General features: G+C 32.3%; 2 protein-coding genes across 5 annotated transcripts in view; both read left to right on the plus strand.

The window, feature by feature from the left end:
* LOC125812167 (superoxide dismutase [Cu-Zn] 2) overlaps positions 1–12,475 on the plus strand; it is a 128,442-nt gene extending 115,967 nt beyond the window's left edge. For 2 of the 4 annotated variants that reach the window (XM_049491662.1, XM_049491663.1), the window contains exons 2-9: positions 7,532–7,545; positions 8,677–8,765; positions 8,845–8,946; positions 9,036–9,131; positions 9,473–9,504; positions 9,585–9,660; positions 11,855–11,908; positions 12,243–12,475. In XM_049491662.1, coding sequence (XP_049347619.1) covers positions 8,690–8,765; positions 8,845–8,946; positions 9,036–9,131; positions 9,473–9,504; positions 9,585–9,660; positions 11,855–11,908; positions 12,243–12,265 — 459 coding nt within the window. In that variant the 5' untranslated portion in view covers positions 7,532–7,545; positions 8,677–8,689 and the 3' untranslated portion in view covers positions 12,266–12,475. Of the gene's footprint in view, positions 1–7,445; positions 7,499–7,531; positions 7,546–8,676; positions 8,766–8,844; positions 8,947–9,035; positions 9,132–9,472; positions 9,505–9,584; positions 9,666–11,854; positions 11,909–12,242 lie in introns of those variants that run through there. The other 2 variants (XM_049491661.1, XM_049491664.1) reach the window with 2 other exon arrangements.
* LOC125812169 (acyl carrier protein 1, chloroplastic-like) lies at positions 1,110–3,348 on the plus strand. The gene is made up of 4 exons (XM_049491665.1): positions 1,110–1,348; positions 2,135–2,230; positions 2,452–2,574; positions 2,983–3,348. Exons 1-4 carry the CDS (start codon positions 1,283–1,285, stop codon positions 3,106–3,108), a joined length of 411 nt encoding a protein of 136 aa, XP_049347622.1. The 5' UTR covers positions 1,110–1,282; the 3' UTR covers positions 3,109–3,348.
* Positions 12,476–13,169: the final 694 nt, after the last annotated feature.

Genomic DNA, 13,169 nt, shown 5'->3' on the forward strand with positions numbered 1-13,169 from the left:
ATTTTTGAAAAATTGGATATATCACGAGTTTATATTTTTAATTTGAGGAATTTTGGTTTAAATTTGAGATAGATTTGGTGGAATTATTAAGGAATCAAACACACATGTATATGATTGTATTCATGTATATTTGAGTGTCTATTCACTCTTATACGTTTATACCAATATATTTGTGTGTTTTTACAATGTATTCATCATCAGAATATATTCAGAGAAGTAATTATAGTGTAGATATTCCTTGTTATTCATATTGTATCAATGTATTTGAGTGTATATATAACTGATTATAAATTTGTATCAATTTATTCAAGTGCATAAGTTTCTTGTTATACTTTTTGTATCAAATATATTTGTCTGTATCTGCTATATATTATACATTTGTATCAATATATCAAGTGTATATTTTCCTTGTTATTCATTATGTATTAATTTATTTGAGCGTATCTATAACTTGTTGTGAAGTTGTATTAATGTATTAAAGTCTATTAGTTTTTTGTTATACAATTGAATCATGTAGTTGAGTGTATCTATTTTTTTTCATCGTTGAATGTATCCGTTCACATTATACATTTTGTATCAATATGTTTGAGTATTCTATAGTATCTCCATCATTAGAATCAAGATATATTTATATCAATGTCATATCAATGTATGTAAGTGGGAAAAAATTCGTAACAAATGAAAATTTTATGTATCAATGTCGTATAGGTAATAATCAGTTACAATAAAATCAATGAATAAGAAAATATCTAATAGTGGAATTCCTTTTTTATTATGAAAACGATCTAATGAGATTTTAGAGTCTCGCTAGTTAGGAAGATTGAGATGTCAATTAAGCTTGATTTATGTTCAATTTTTTAAAAGATATTATTATATAATTAATGCACTGCATTTCGTAGCCACTTTTAATGAAAAGATACATTAAATACATCTTATAGCAAACAATAATATAACTATGAATTGTAATTAATCAAAGTGTAAGTGTAAAGAGTAGCCTAATATTATATATTTCTGTTTGTTTGTTTTTTCAAATAATAATTTAACCAAATAATAATAATAAAAAGTTTAAAAAATGATATTTTGTCAAGTTAAACCAAATACTCCAAAATTTCGATAATACCAAAGCAGAAGAGCAATGATCTTCTGAAAACCCAACATGAAAAAGACTCTATAAAAGCGAACCACTCTTCTATACCCTTTTATATCATTTTTTTTCTTCTCATTTGGTCTCTTCGTGTTGTCCGTCACTTCCTTTCAGATCCATTTTCTTTAGATCCCATCAATGGCTTCTGTTACTGGATCTTCCTTCGCCATCTCTTCCCTTTCCTCCTCCTTCAACCCGAACAAGGTCCGTTTTTTTTTGTTTTTTCACTCTCAAATCTACTGTTTTGGTGGTTTATCTTGTGTTTTGTGTTTGAAATCTTAATCTTTGTGATTTTATTGATCTGTTATAGTTTACTATGGTATAGATCATATGCGTGTTGATGAGTTCTGTTAATTTTGAGGTGCTGGTGTTTAAATCTTTGTGTGTGAAGAAGATTCGTTTTTTTTTTTTCTAGTTTCTGAATGATGGGTTTTAAAATGTTTCGGATCTTGTTGTTCAGCTAATGCTGTTATGTTTTTTTTTAACGATTTAATCTTGGAATTTATTTTGGTGATGAAATGTCTTGATTTAGCTGTTTTAGCAGTGATGTGATGTGCGTTTTTAAAGATTTAATGAGAATTTGTTTGAAATATTGGATTTTGCAGGTTTTATGTATGATTGTGAAAGTCTGAACCTTGTAGTTTTGCTTGTGATAGATCTATTAATGATTTTATGTGAAGATTAGTGAAGTGGAAAAACTTTCATTTGCTGTGATTTTGTGAACTTCTTTTCTTTGATGTGTCTGGAAGTGTCTTTTTCAATTAGTTATATGTGTAGTTGATGAAGTTAGTGTTAAACCAGAACTGTCATGAAAATTGCTGAAGTAAAGGTGTCTGTGAACCACAAAAGGAAAGGAAATGTCTATTGGCTTAATTAGAGATTGATTTCTCATAATTTAAGCTTAAACAATCCTCTATCGATGTGTTTTACTTTTCCTCTGTATTGGATGTGTTATATCTCTATTGAGCTTGTTCCTTTTGAATTGTGCAGGCATATTTGAAGACATCCTCCCTTTCTATCAAGGGAATAAGCATCCCTTCCCTCAGATTGAAGCCAGTTACTCGTCGCTTCAGCATTAGCTGTGCGGTATGTTTCTGCTTTCTTTTATCAGAGTTTGAATCCAAGCTGTTCAAATATTCCTTATTGTGAGGGAGATTAACATTTCTCCTTATAGAACAAGTAATGCATGTTTAGTTGGGCTGGTTTAGTTATATTTTTGCTTAATTGTTGTAAGATATTAGTGATTCTGCAGTGAATGGTCTTAACCCTATGTTATTTATTAAAAATTAAGAATTGTATATGTGCAGGCTAAACCAGAGACAGTTGACAAAGTGTGTGAAATTGTGAAGAAACAACTGGCTCTTCCGAGTGGTTCTGCTGTCAACGGAGAGTCAGAATTTGCAGCACTTGGTGCTGATTCTCTTGACACGGTATACTGAATTTAGAACAAACTTTTACAGTGCTATGTCCTGAATTGTTTTGTTGGTCATAATGGCCCTTGAAACAATTATAAGTGTCTCGATGTGGGGGTTCGCCTAACATAGTTTGAACTCTAATTATAATGTGGTATTGCAAAAATAAATTAGGGTGCTTTCATTTAGAAACTGTGACTAGCTATTGCCGTATGTAAATCATTTCAAGAAATGATCAACCTGAACATCTTAAAATATGATAAAATGCCTGCTATAACCATAGTATGCAAGAGATGCCAAGCTTTGTTTTTATTTTCTGCTACTAATACACATTCTAAGCTATAATAACGTAGCTTTAACTGTTTGAATTGTGTGAGTTTTGCTCTAATTGATTTTAGTAATTGATATTGTCCTTCAACCGTGCAGGTTGAGATTGTCATGGGACTTGAGGAAGCATTTGGAATCACTGTGGAAGAAGATAATGCACATACTATTAAAACAGTTCAAGATGCTGCTGACTTGATTGAGGGTCTCGTCACCAAGAAATGTTAAGAGAAAATTGAGATGTAGTAGCTTGGTAGGAGGGAGGGAAGGAGGTGTCATTTTGGTTATCTATTTAGTCACATCAGTTATTGGTTTATATCTCTCCTTATTGGAGAGTTTTCTATTGCAGTCATGTTCCAATGAGCTTTGTCTTAGATAATAGGATTTCTTTCAATCTGAGAGGAACTCTCATTCATGCTTGTTTGTTTCATTTTCTGTAAGACTGGTCATATTTAAAGACATGCTTTGTAGTATCTATGTTTGCCTGCTCCGTTCTGCTCGTCTGGTTAAAAGAAAAAGAACTCAGAGGGTAATTTCCATGAGAGTAGTGATGATATATGTTGAAAAGGAAAGAAAGGGTTGTACAAAAATGGTCATGTAGGTCCAAGAGTGGTTGTGAAGTGAGGGTTTAAAAGTATACGAGGAAATCTGTTTTCAGTCTTGTGGCAATTGTTAAAACAAACCCTACAAAGCGTTAGCATGACTGTTGAGATTGGAGATGGACGACAACAAAGATACTCCCATCCAAGAATAAGGTACATAGTAATAGGTGAAAACTAGTTTGGATCCAAATTTACTTAATTCAAACTTTTCTCTAAATAAACAAAATAGACATCAGGATAATATATTATTTACTTACTTTTTAAAAAAGTTCAATGAGAGAAAATTTAGTGAAGAGAAAAGACTACACATATTTAACAATAATACGCATTTTAGCTGCTCATTAAAAATCATACAAGAAAAACTCAGTGATAAGACCTTGTAAGAAAAAAAAAGTACAATGCATATTACTACTCCTGATGAGAATATTCATTCTAGTGTAGGGAGTAAATTGCATCATATCCCTACTTTTTTTCTAATTACAATAATTCCTTAAAAATTGTACCTTCTGGATACATAAGTCATCATTTGGATACATTAATTCTAATACAAGAAGAATCTTTCTGTTGTGCTAAAAAAGGAATACAATTTGAAAATCTAATTAAATTCCATAAATTACGCTTATGTTTCTTCTTACTCTCAATCATACAATAGGAAATCCAGAACGAAGAATTCAAAATTTCAAATTGCTCCCCCTATTCAGTGAAGAAACCTTTCTGATTTGATTCAAAAACTTTTGTCAAAATTTTGGGTTAGCGATGTGAGTTATGAAGGATACAAAAGTGATGGAATTGTTGTTAGACAAACGATTTCCTTTTGAATCTTCAAGTTCATCGAAGATCCCTTCAATTTTGATTCAAGTTATTTGGATTTGCTATGTATACCCTCTGTTTTTTAATTTTTGAATTTGTATATTGATATATAAGTCGTGATACATTACCGATTACAAATTGATACATTATGACGTATATGTTTTTAGATCCCAAAATTCTTCTTTCCATTCTTCCAAAAAATTCTCAGTTTTTGAATCAAACATGTCAACAAATTGTACTGATACAACATGAACATGTCGATCTTGTTGAGACATTCCAGAATTGGAGAAAGTGAGGTGAGGTATGAACGATACAAAAGTGATGAAATTGTTTTTGGTCAAAATATTGGTTTGTGAATCTCAAATCAGTCATTGCAACTGAATTAAAGATCGATGAGTTGAGGAAAAAATTGGAGATCTAATACATCGTTGAGGTGAAGAAACAAGAGTCTGGATTTTCAATGTATCCGTTATGCATTGATACAACAAACAAAAAGGCTGAAGAGATGCATAACTTTGATGGATCATTCATACCTTTTATAGTGTTGTGTAACCGTTTTTTGAATTTCGTTTCCGAGATGGATAGATTTATCAATATATTATTATTTATGTATTTTGTTTAAATTGATAAGTGTTGTATTTCTTTTAGATACAATTAAATAAGAAATTGTTGCCCATAAGATATTACATTTGAGATCGATACATTACTATTTGGTAATTGTTATGTATCAGATACCTTTAGTATAAATTCGAATTTACGTATCATGCCTAAAAAAATAGTGCATTATACATTATTATTTATGTAGCTTATTTTGTTTGAGAGCAGAATCGATATGTATCAGAAATTTGTAAATAAAAAGGCTGATACATGATAAATAATACATTTGGTAGAATTTTCGTATCAAGTATCAATACTAATTAAGGTTATGTATTAAAACTAATATTTAACACGATACATTGTGCATGATAAAATTGTAATGTATCATAATGTTGGAAAATCATGTGAATATTGGGGTAATTTTTCATACACAAAATAAACCACCCATACATGGACATGACAGAACAAATATGGAGAAAATTAGGACAAAATGAATCATAAAAAGTGTCACTTATATAAATAGGTTTGTGTCATATGTTTGTTATGTATGTGCAGTACTATTTTTTTTTACTAAATCATTATTTATCATATTCATAATTTTTTTTGTATATGATACATAGCTACGTCAAATTATACGGGCATGATACATAAATACTAATTTATACTAAATGTATCGATCTCAAACCAAAAAACTCGTGGGCAACAATTACATGTTTAATGTATCCCGTAACAATACAATACTTATCAATTTAAACGAGATACATAAATAGTAATGTATCATGTACTAATTTTTTAGATATGATACATAAATTTGATTTTATACTAAATGTATCAATTACATAGCAACTACCACAAGTTAATGTATCGATCTCAAATCTAACATCTTATGGGCAACAATTACTTATTTAATGTATCTAGTATAAATACAATACTTATCAATTTAAACGAGATACATAAATAGTAATGTATCATGCACTATTTTTTAGATATAATATGTAAATTTGAATTTATACTAAATGTATCAATTACATAGCAATTCTCACACGGTAATGTATCGATCTCAAATCTAACATCTTATGAGCAACAATTATTTATTTAATGTATCTAGTATAAATACAATATTTATCAATTTAAACAAGATACATAAATAGTAAAATGTTAAGTAGCAAAAATATTCATGATGTATCTTCTCAAAATTTTCGACAATTTTGAATCAAAATTGAAAGGATCTTCAATAAACTAGGAGAAGAATTTTGAATATCAAATTTTTCAACAATTTTGAATCAAAATTGAAAGGATCTTCGATGAATTGGGAGAAGAAAGAATCTTGAATCTCAAATTTTTTGACAATCTTGAATCAAAATTGAAAGGATCTTTCGATGAACTTGAAGATTCAAAAGGAAATCATTTGTCCAACAACAATTCCATCACTTTGTATTCTTCATAACTCACCTCGCTTACCCAAAAATTCGACAATTTTTTTTAATCAAATCTGAAAGGTTTCTTTGTTGATGGAGGAGCAATTTAAAATTTTGAATTTCTTCATTCTAATAGGATTTGCCTCTGTATGATTGAGAGTAAGAAGAAACGTAAGAGTAATTCATGAGATTTAATTAATTTTCAGATTTTATTCCCTTTTTAGAGCAACATAAAGATTCTTTTTGTATTAGAATTAATGTATCTGGATGGTAAATTAATGTATCCGGAAGGTCAAATTTTAAGGGATTATTGTAATTAGAAAAAGAGTAGGGATAAGATGTAATTTACTCTTTACACTATGAGATTTATGTAAGTTATACTAGAAACAAACAACTATAATCAAAAACTCAAAAATAAATACTCTATCCGTCCTGTTTTATGTGACACTTTTCGCATTTTGAGATTCAAACAAGTCTATTTTTGATCATAAGTTTTTCATAAATCTTTTAAACGTTTTGAATTATTAATTATTGTGACTTATAGTACTTTTTACGTAGTTTACAAATATATAAATTTCATTTCAAAAGATTTGAAGATTCCATGCGCAAATTGCCGGATGACTCTCAAAAAACAAAAAATATCACATAAATTGGGACATATAGAGTATTGAATTTTGAAACTTGCTCCCATTTCACCAAACTCAATAGCATCAATATTACTCCAAAAATAAAAATAGTCAAAGATAGCATGTTTTTATGGTGTAGAGGTAGAATCAAAAGCTAAAATAAAAATGTAGATAAAAACTCTTTTGGGGATTGGAGGATTAAAATAGCCATTCAGTGAATCCATCGGACCATGATCTAGATTGAACTAGGTCAGGCCTAATCGAGATTTGAGTTGGACCATAATCTTAGATAAACTAGGTCAAGCCATCGAGATTTGGGTTGGAAATGATGTTAGCTTCTAGATAATTCTAAAGTCGTAACACGTGATATGAATGACCTAAGGCACGTAGAGGTTAGTTGGCAAAAGGAATACGGCGCTAATCACACACTAGCCAGCCGGCAACCTACCCACCCCCTCCAACAGGTCACTGCTCAGTCCAATAAAAAGCAAGCACTCATTTCACTCTTACAATTATCGAACTTCTCATTATCATCAGTACGCATATTGGACTTCTCTCTCTCTCTCTCTCTCTCTCTCTCTCTCTCTATAAGCCATTCAAGGGTGACCTGAGGTAATTCAATTTGTTCCTTGCATCTGTTTTCGATGTTCTATTATGGTGACTTTTGATTATTCGTTTTCTCTGGATTCTCACGCCGTTGGATTTGGTCTTGAAACTCTTCGTTGTTGGATTCAACTTCTGATTTTGCAGATCTAGACTTCTTTACAACTTTCACTTTTGAATCTGTCGCTGTCTGCGTTTATTTTTATGTTGATTCTGGTGGAAGCTGATTGTTGAGTAGATATTAATTTTATTAGGAACATATAGAAAGAGAAGATTAGGATATCATCTTCAGACCTTGCTAAGAGGCGGATCTAAGATTGATTGAATATTTATGGGTTAAATCTTTAAGGATCTTAGCAGAACTCACTGTCTTTTAAAAGTTATGGGTTTATGGATTTTTAATCATAAATATTTATGGTTTGCGCCGTTACTCTGTATCCGCCTATGGTCTATGGATGTGTGGTTCGATCTAATTAGAGTTTGCTTTTGTCTGATTTTAGAAGTATTTGCCTTTTCGATTAGGACTGATGCATAGGCATTTCTAATTGTAAGGATTGTATAACACTAAAACGTATCACCTGCAAATTGTGTGTGTGAGCAAATCCTGCTGCAAGAAGATGTTTACTGTCTTTCTTTGATGGTGCTTGGGCGAGAACATGAGGATTTTGTGAATGTTCAGGTTGAAGATAACATTGTATAGTGTTTTAAGACGAAATTTGTGCTTTCTTTGTTTTGTTTTATTTCCAAAAAACAACACAGTTTGGGCTTGTTTGGAAAACTAAAGGATCGTTTTTCTGTTATTTCAGAACAAACATGACCAAGTGTTTTTGTATCCCCTCTTATAGATATTCTTATATGGTTGAGATGAAGAAATGGAATGCCTAAGGTTTTGGATGTCAATTTATGTGATCGACTTGTTTTCGAGATGAACTATATATCGTCTGGGCTGTGACTGAAATACTTCCTTGCTTTATGTTTCTAACTGATTGGCCAAATGCGATTTTCTATAAATTCAAACTTGTATATGGAAATGTTGTCTATCATCTTATGAGATGAGCCGCATATTAACTTATTAGCGGCTTCATATGGGCTCTTAAATGTGTAGCCTTGATAACAGACTCTTGTATCATAATTTTCTAGATCACATACAAAAATGGTGAAGGCCGTCGCCGTCCTTAACAGCAGTGAAGGTGTTAGTGGCACCATCCTCTTCACTCAAGATGGAGATGGTAATTTACTTTAATAATTGTAAAATGGTTTTTTCATGCATTTATCATGGGTGACCTCTAACTGATGTAATGCATACAGCTCCAACCACAGTTAATGGAAATATTTCTGGCCTAAAACCTGGACTTCATGGCTTCCATGTCCATGCCCTTGGTGATACCACAAATGGCTGCATGTCAACAGGTAATTTCATTTTTATCTACTTGGGACTGCGACATAGAAATGATTTTTAGATGTTCTGAATTTTGAATTTTTTCTTTGTTAACTTGCAGGACCACATTACAATCCTGCTGGTAAGGAGCATGGTGCTCCTGAAGATGAGGTGCGTCATGCTGGTGATCTTGGTAACATCACAGTTGGAGAAGATGGTAAGGGTTCCTTGTTTAATAATTTAACTTAATCTGGTTGTAGTTATCCTTATTTATTTTCAAACCGTATGTCTGCAATCTGAAGATTTTTATCATCTTCTATGCCTAGTGTGTTTGGTTTGACATGATGTATAGTGGTAATCCACTACCTTTGGAAAAATTAATTCTGCTGCAGTAAAGGTTTACCCATAATTTTATTGTCTCGAAAACAACAATTATTTTGCGTAGTGAAGCCAAAATTTATTTGAAAGAGGTCATTGCCTGCTCTCTCCCTCTCTCTCCTCGCATAATTCCAAATTAGTTAGCATCACTAACAGTGTAATCATTGGAAAAAATTTCAGGTACTGCATCTTTTACTATTACCGACAAGCAGGTAAATTCTTTGTTGAACTCTAAGCTTTAGTCTTGCTATATATTTGTTCCTGAACTAATTGGCAACCTGATATTTTGCAGATTCCTCTCACTGGTTCACAATCCATCATTGGAAGAGCTGTTGTTGTTCATGCTGATCCTGATGATCTTGGAAAGGGTTAGTTCCCCTACTTCAGTGACTAAACTTTAATGAGCTGAGTACGGCATGCTTTTTTTAATACAACAGAATGTGAAAGATGAAAGAGGATAAGAAAGTAAGAAATAAAATACATATAACCTTGACACTCAACATTTTATTTTAGTTTGAGGCCATCAACACTCCATTTTGTCCATAGTGCTTGACATATAAAAACCCCATTTCTATTTCATGTGTTTTCTGTAAGAAGTATATTTGGAAGGTTGGTGTATAATAATGGAAAATATTATGGATTGGAGAAGGAAGAAGTCTAGATGTGATTGTGTCATATGTTCTAATTTAATTTTGAAGAAAATGATGAAGGCTCATTTAAATAAGAATAGGCAAAGTGAAAGAGAAAGAGAAAGAGAAAGAGAAAGGGGTTCTTAACCATGACCACACTAGCAACTAGGTTCATTTAAATAAGACTAGGCAAAGGGAAAGAGAAAGGGGTTCAATCTTTACCATGACCTCACTAGCAAGGATCCACTAGGTTCATTTAAAGAAGAGTAGTCAAAGTGAAAGAGAAAGGGGTTCAATCTTAACCATGACCACACTAGCAAGGATCCACTGGGTTCATTTAAAGAAGAGTAGTCAAAGTGAAAGAGAAAGGGGTTCAATCTTAACCATGACCACCCCTAGCAAGGATCCACTTTTATCATTTTTACATCTCCCCAGCACCCATAAGATCTCATTTTTCTTCTTCAAAGGATTTACCATTCTCTGTATATCTGAGCTGAAAATAATGCCTGGTAATTGTTGACTCAAAAAATCAAGTGGGAAGAGGTGTGTGCATTTCTGAGTGATGTTAAATCTCCTTGAGGAATTAGGATGTGATCGTTCATATACATGCTCTCAAGGAATGAATAGGTGCTATCTTTTTTTTTTAATGGCCATGCAATTCCTGCGGGCCGGTGGTGCAATTGGTGGATAATGGCCCGCCTCTCTACGATTCTCCACTTAAATACTAGGATTTTGTCTGTGTATAGTTCGAACCTATGATGTGCACTTAATCTACACCTCATGTGTTGCGCTCTTTCCACTAAACAAAGCTCTAGGGGCAAGAACTGGTTCATGTTATACAGGTTCCGATTTTGAATTCAAATCTGGAATAGGACAGTGTATGGACTGTCTGTGAGATGTGGGTGTTGGACACTTGGAGCTAACGTGGGTCAGTTTGTAAAATACTAGCTGACAAACAGTCTAAGTATTTTTTTGGACAAATTGTTCTAGAAATTCTTTCATTCCATGATGCTTGGTTGCCTGTTACCATTTAATTATGCTTCTCCTCTCACTTCCCTCGTTTGTATTTATCAAAAGTCTAGTCACTTAAATGCAATCTAATAGAAAAAAATTATCTTTTTTTAATGTTTCTGTAAGAGAGGGGGGTGGGGATGGACTAACATTTGCAGATGTTGTAAATTGATTTTAGCCTGAAGCTGAGACTTGTGATTGATTGATTGTAAGAAAGGTGGACTGAAAACTAATAAGAAGAATGTATAACAACGATAAGCTATTGAGTTCTATTTTTGCTTAGAGTTAAGTCATTGTGAGCCCTTTGCTTTATCCATCTAAAATTACTTCTAAATTCTTGGGGATTGAGGCTGGATAAGAGCTTGTTTGGATTGACTTATTTTAAGTGTTTTTAAGCCGAAATAACTTTTAAGCACTTTTGAAATGTTTGGGTAAATTAAAGAAGTGCACTAACAAGCTCTTAGTTTTAAGCTAAAATGATAAAAATAAGCCAAAGTCAATTCAAACAGGCTCCAAGACCCATAGGTTATATCCTATAGTGTGTGTGCTTGGAATGGTTGAACTGCAAGAAGTATGTTTCTTATTTTGCAAATTGTGAGGTCTCAAATGCAAAGTTCAAGGAGGATGACCAAGTAGCAACTTGTTTCAGAAAATTGAAAGTAGGGAAGTGGACTATAGTTGCAAGTAAATCAAGTGGGCGTACAATGATATATGAGTTTAAGATTATGCACAAAAGAGTTGTGCTCTATTTAGCTACGAGGTTTAGTATTCTATTTGCCTCTAAAGGAACTTGGTGTCTGGTGTAGGAGCATTGGAAATCCTTTCATGGAATAAAAAACAGTTAAAATATAATTTACTTTAACCATATTTGTAACCCACTTTCACTTAATCTGACATAAAATTTGTTTTCCTGCTGTTTTAGGAGGACATGAGCTCAGTAAAAGCACTGGAAATGCTGGCGGAAGGATTGCTTGTGGTAAGTACTAATTTTCTTGCGTCTGGGACTAGATTCGTTGATTATGTCTCATTTAGTCATTTAATTATGTGTCGTAGTTACATTGATCAATTGCTGATGGGTTAGTTCAATCTCTGTGATTTCTCTTTCAAATGATTCTTCTGGGCTATTTGTTTGAGTAAAATAGAAACATGCAAGATTCTTTTGCTTTCAAATCTAAGTTTGCCATTTGCCAGTAGTGTGCTTTAAAATGACAAGTTTGAATCATCTGCTTTTTGAGAATCATACAGGCAAGCCTGGTTTTGTTCTTAATTATGTTTGTAGTTGTAACATGTGGTATTGTCACTCTTGTCAGGTATTATTGGCCTCCAGGGTTAATTGCTCCTACGGGGTGAAGATTCAGCAACTAGCGGTGGTGGTCTTAGAATAAAGTTTTATTGGAGCGGCTGAGCCTTGTTTTCTATGTATTTATCATGTGACGCCTTTTGAATTTTCATAATACATTGACTTCAGTGTATGTTGTACTAGTTTTTGCCGATCATTAACCATAAAAAAAATGCGGGCCGTTAGCTTTGCTGGTTTCTTAAATTTGAGTAGATGGTTTCAAAACTAGAAAATATTCACAGGCCTGCAGTTTTTGTTCATATTGATGGTCTCAAACTCTGCCGGTTGGCATGAAATGAGTTTAAGATGTCATATTGATAATGCTAGCAACAATACCAACTATAAGTGGATTTGAAAACTAGAAGCATTAAACAAAATAAAAAATTTCAAGTGGTTGCCTCTATTAAAGAAACTGCCTACTTCATCTGCCTTATTCTATAGAAATATAACCAAATATAAATACTTGCTCCACATGCATCAATATAGAAGAAAATATTATTTATATTTTTGTGGATTGTCCAGATGCCATCCACAACCAGAATAAATATGGAATAACAATAAATAATCAAGACTTTCACAATAACATCCATCAATTATATTGTTCTATCTACAACCCTCATCACTCCAATCAACAACTATCATCTTTTCTAACCCCTTTCATTCTTCGGAATATTTGAAAAAACAGAAATAATAAACTTTTCAAAAATATAAGTACAAATAGAAGTCCACGGAAGGAAATCAAAGAATTCAAATATGAATGGAAACCAACCTTGTGATTTTTATGCATCTCTTTCTTCTGTAAGTAATGCACTCGATAGAGATGCTATTGGAATTGTGACATATAGATCAATTCCTTTTTGTATGAATGATCCTTTCAGATAAATAAAATCCTTTCATT

The sequence above is a fragment of the Solanum verrucosum genome, unplaced genomic scaffold (genome assembly GCF_900185275.1).
Source record: "Solanum verrucosum unplaced genomic scaffold, falcon-dt-bn FXZP01000115.1, whole genome shotgun sequence".
NCBI lineage: Eukaryota > Viridiplantae > Streptophyta > Magnoliopsida > Solanales > Solanaceae > Solanum > Solanum verrucosum.

Coding starts and splice junctions, on each gene's coding strand:
- LOC125812169 (XM_049491665.1), top strand. CDS start 1,283: ATGGCTTCTGTTACTGGATCTTCCTTCGCCATCTCTTCCCTTTCCTCC. Junction 1,349..2,134: donor CCTCCTTCAACCCGAACAAG/GTCCGTTTTTTT, acceptor TGAATTGTGCAG/GCATATTTGAAGACATCCTC. Junction 2,575..2,982: donor GTGCTGATTCTCTTGACACG/GTATACTGAATT, acceptor TCAACCGTGCAG/GTTGAGATTGTCATGGGACT.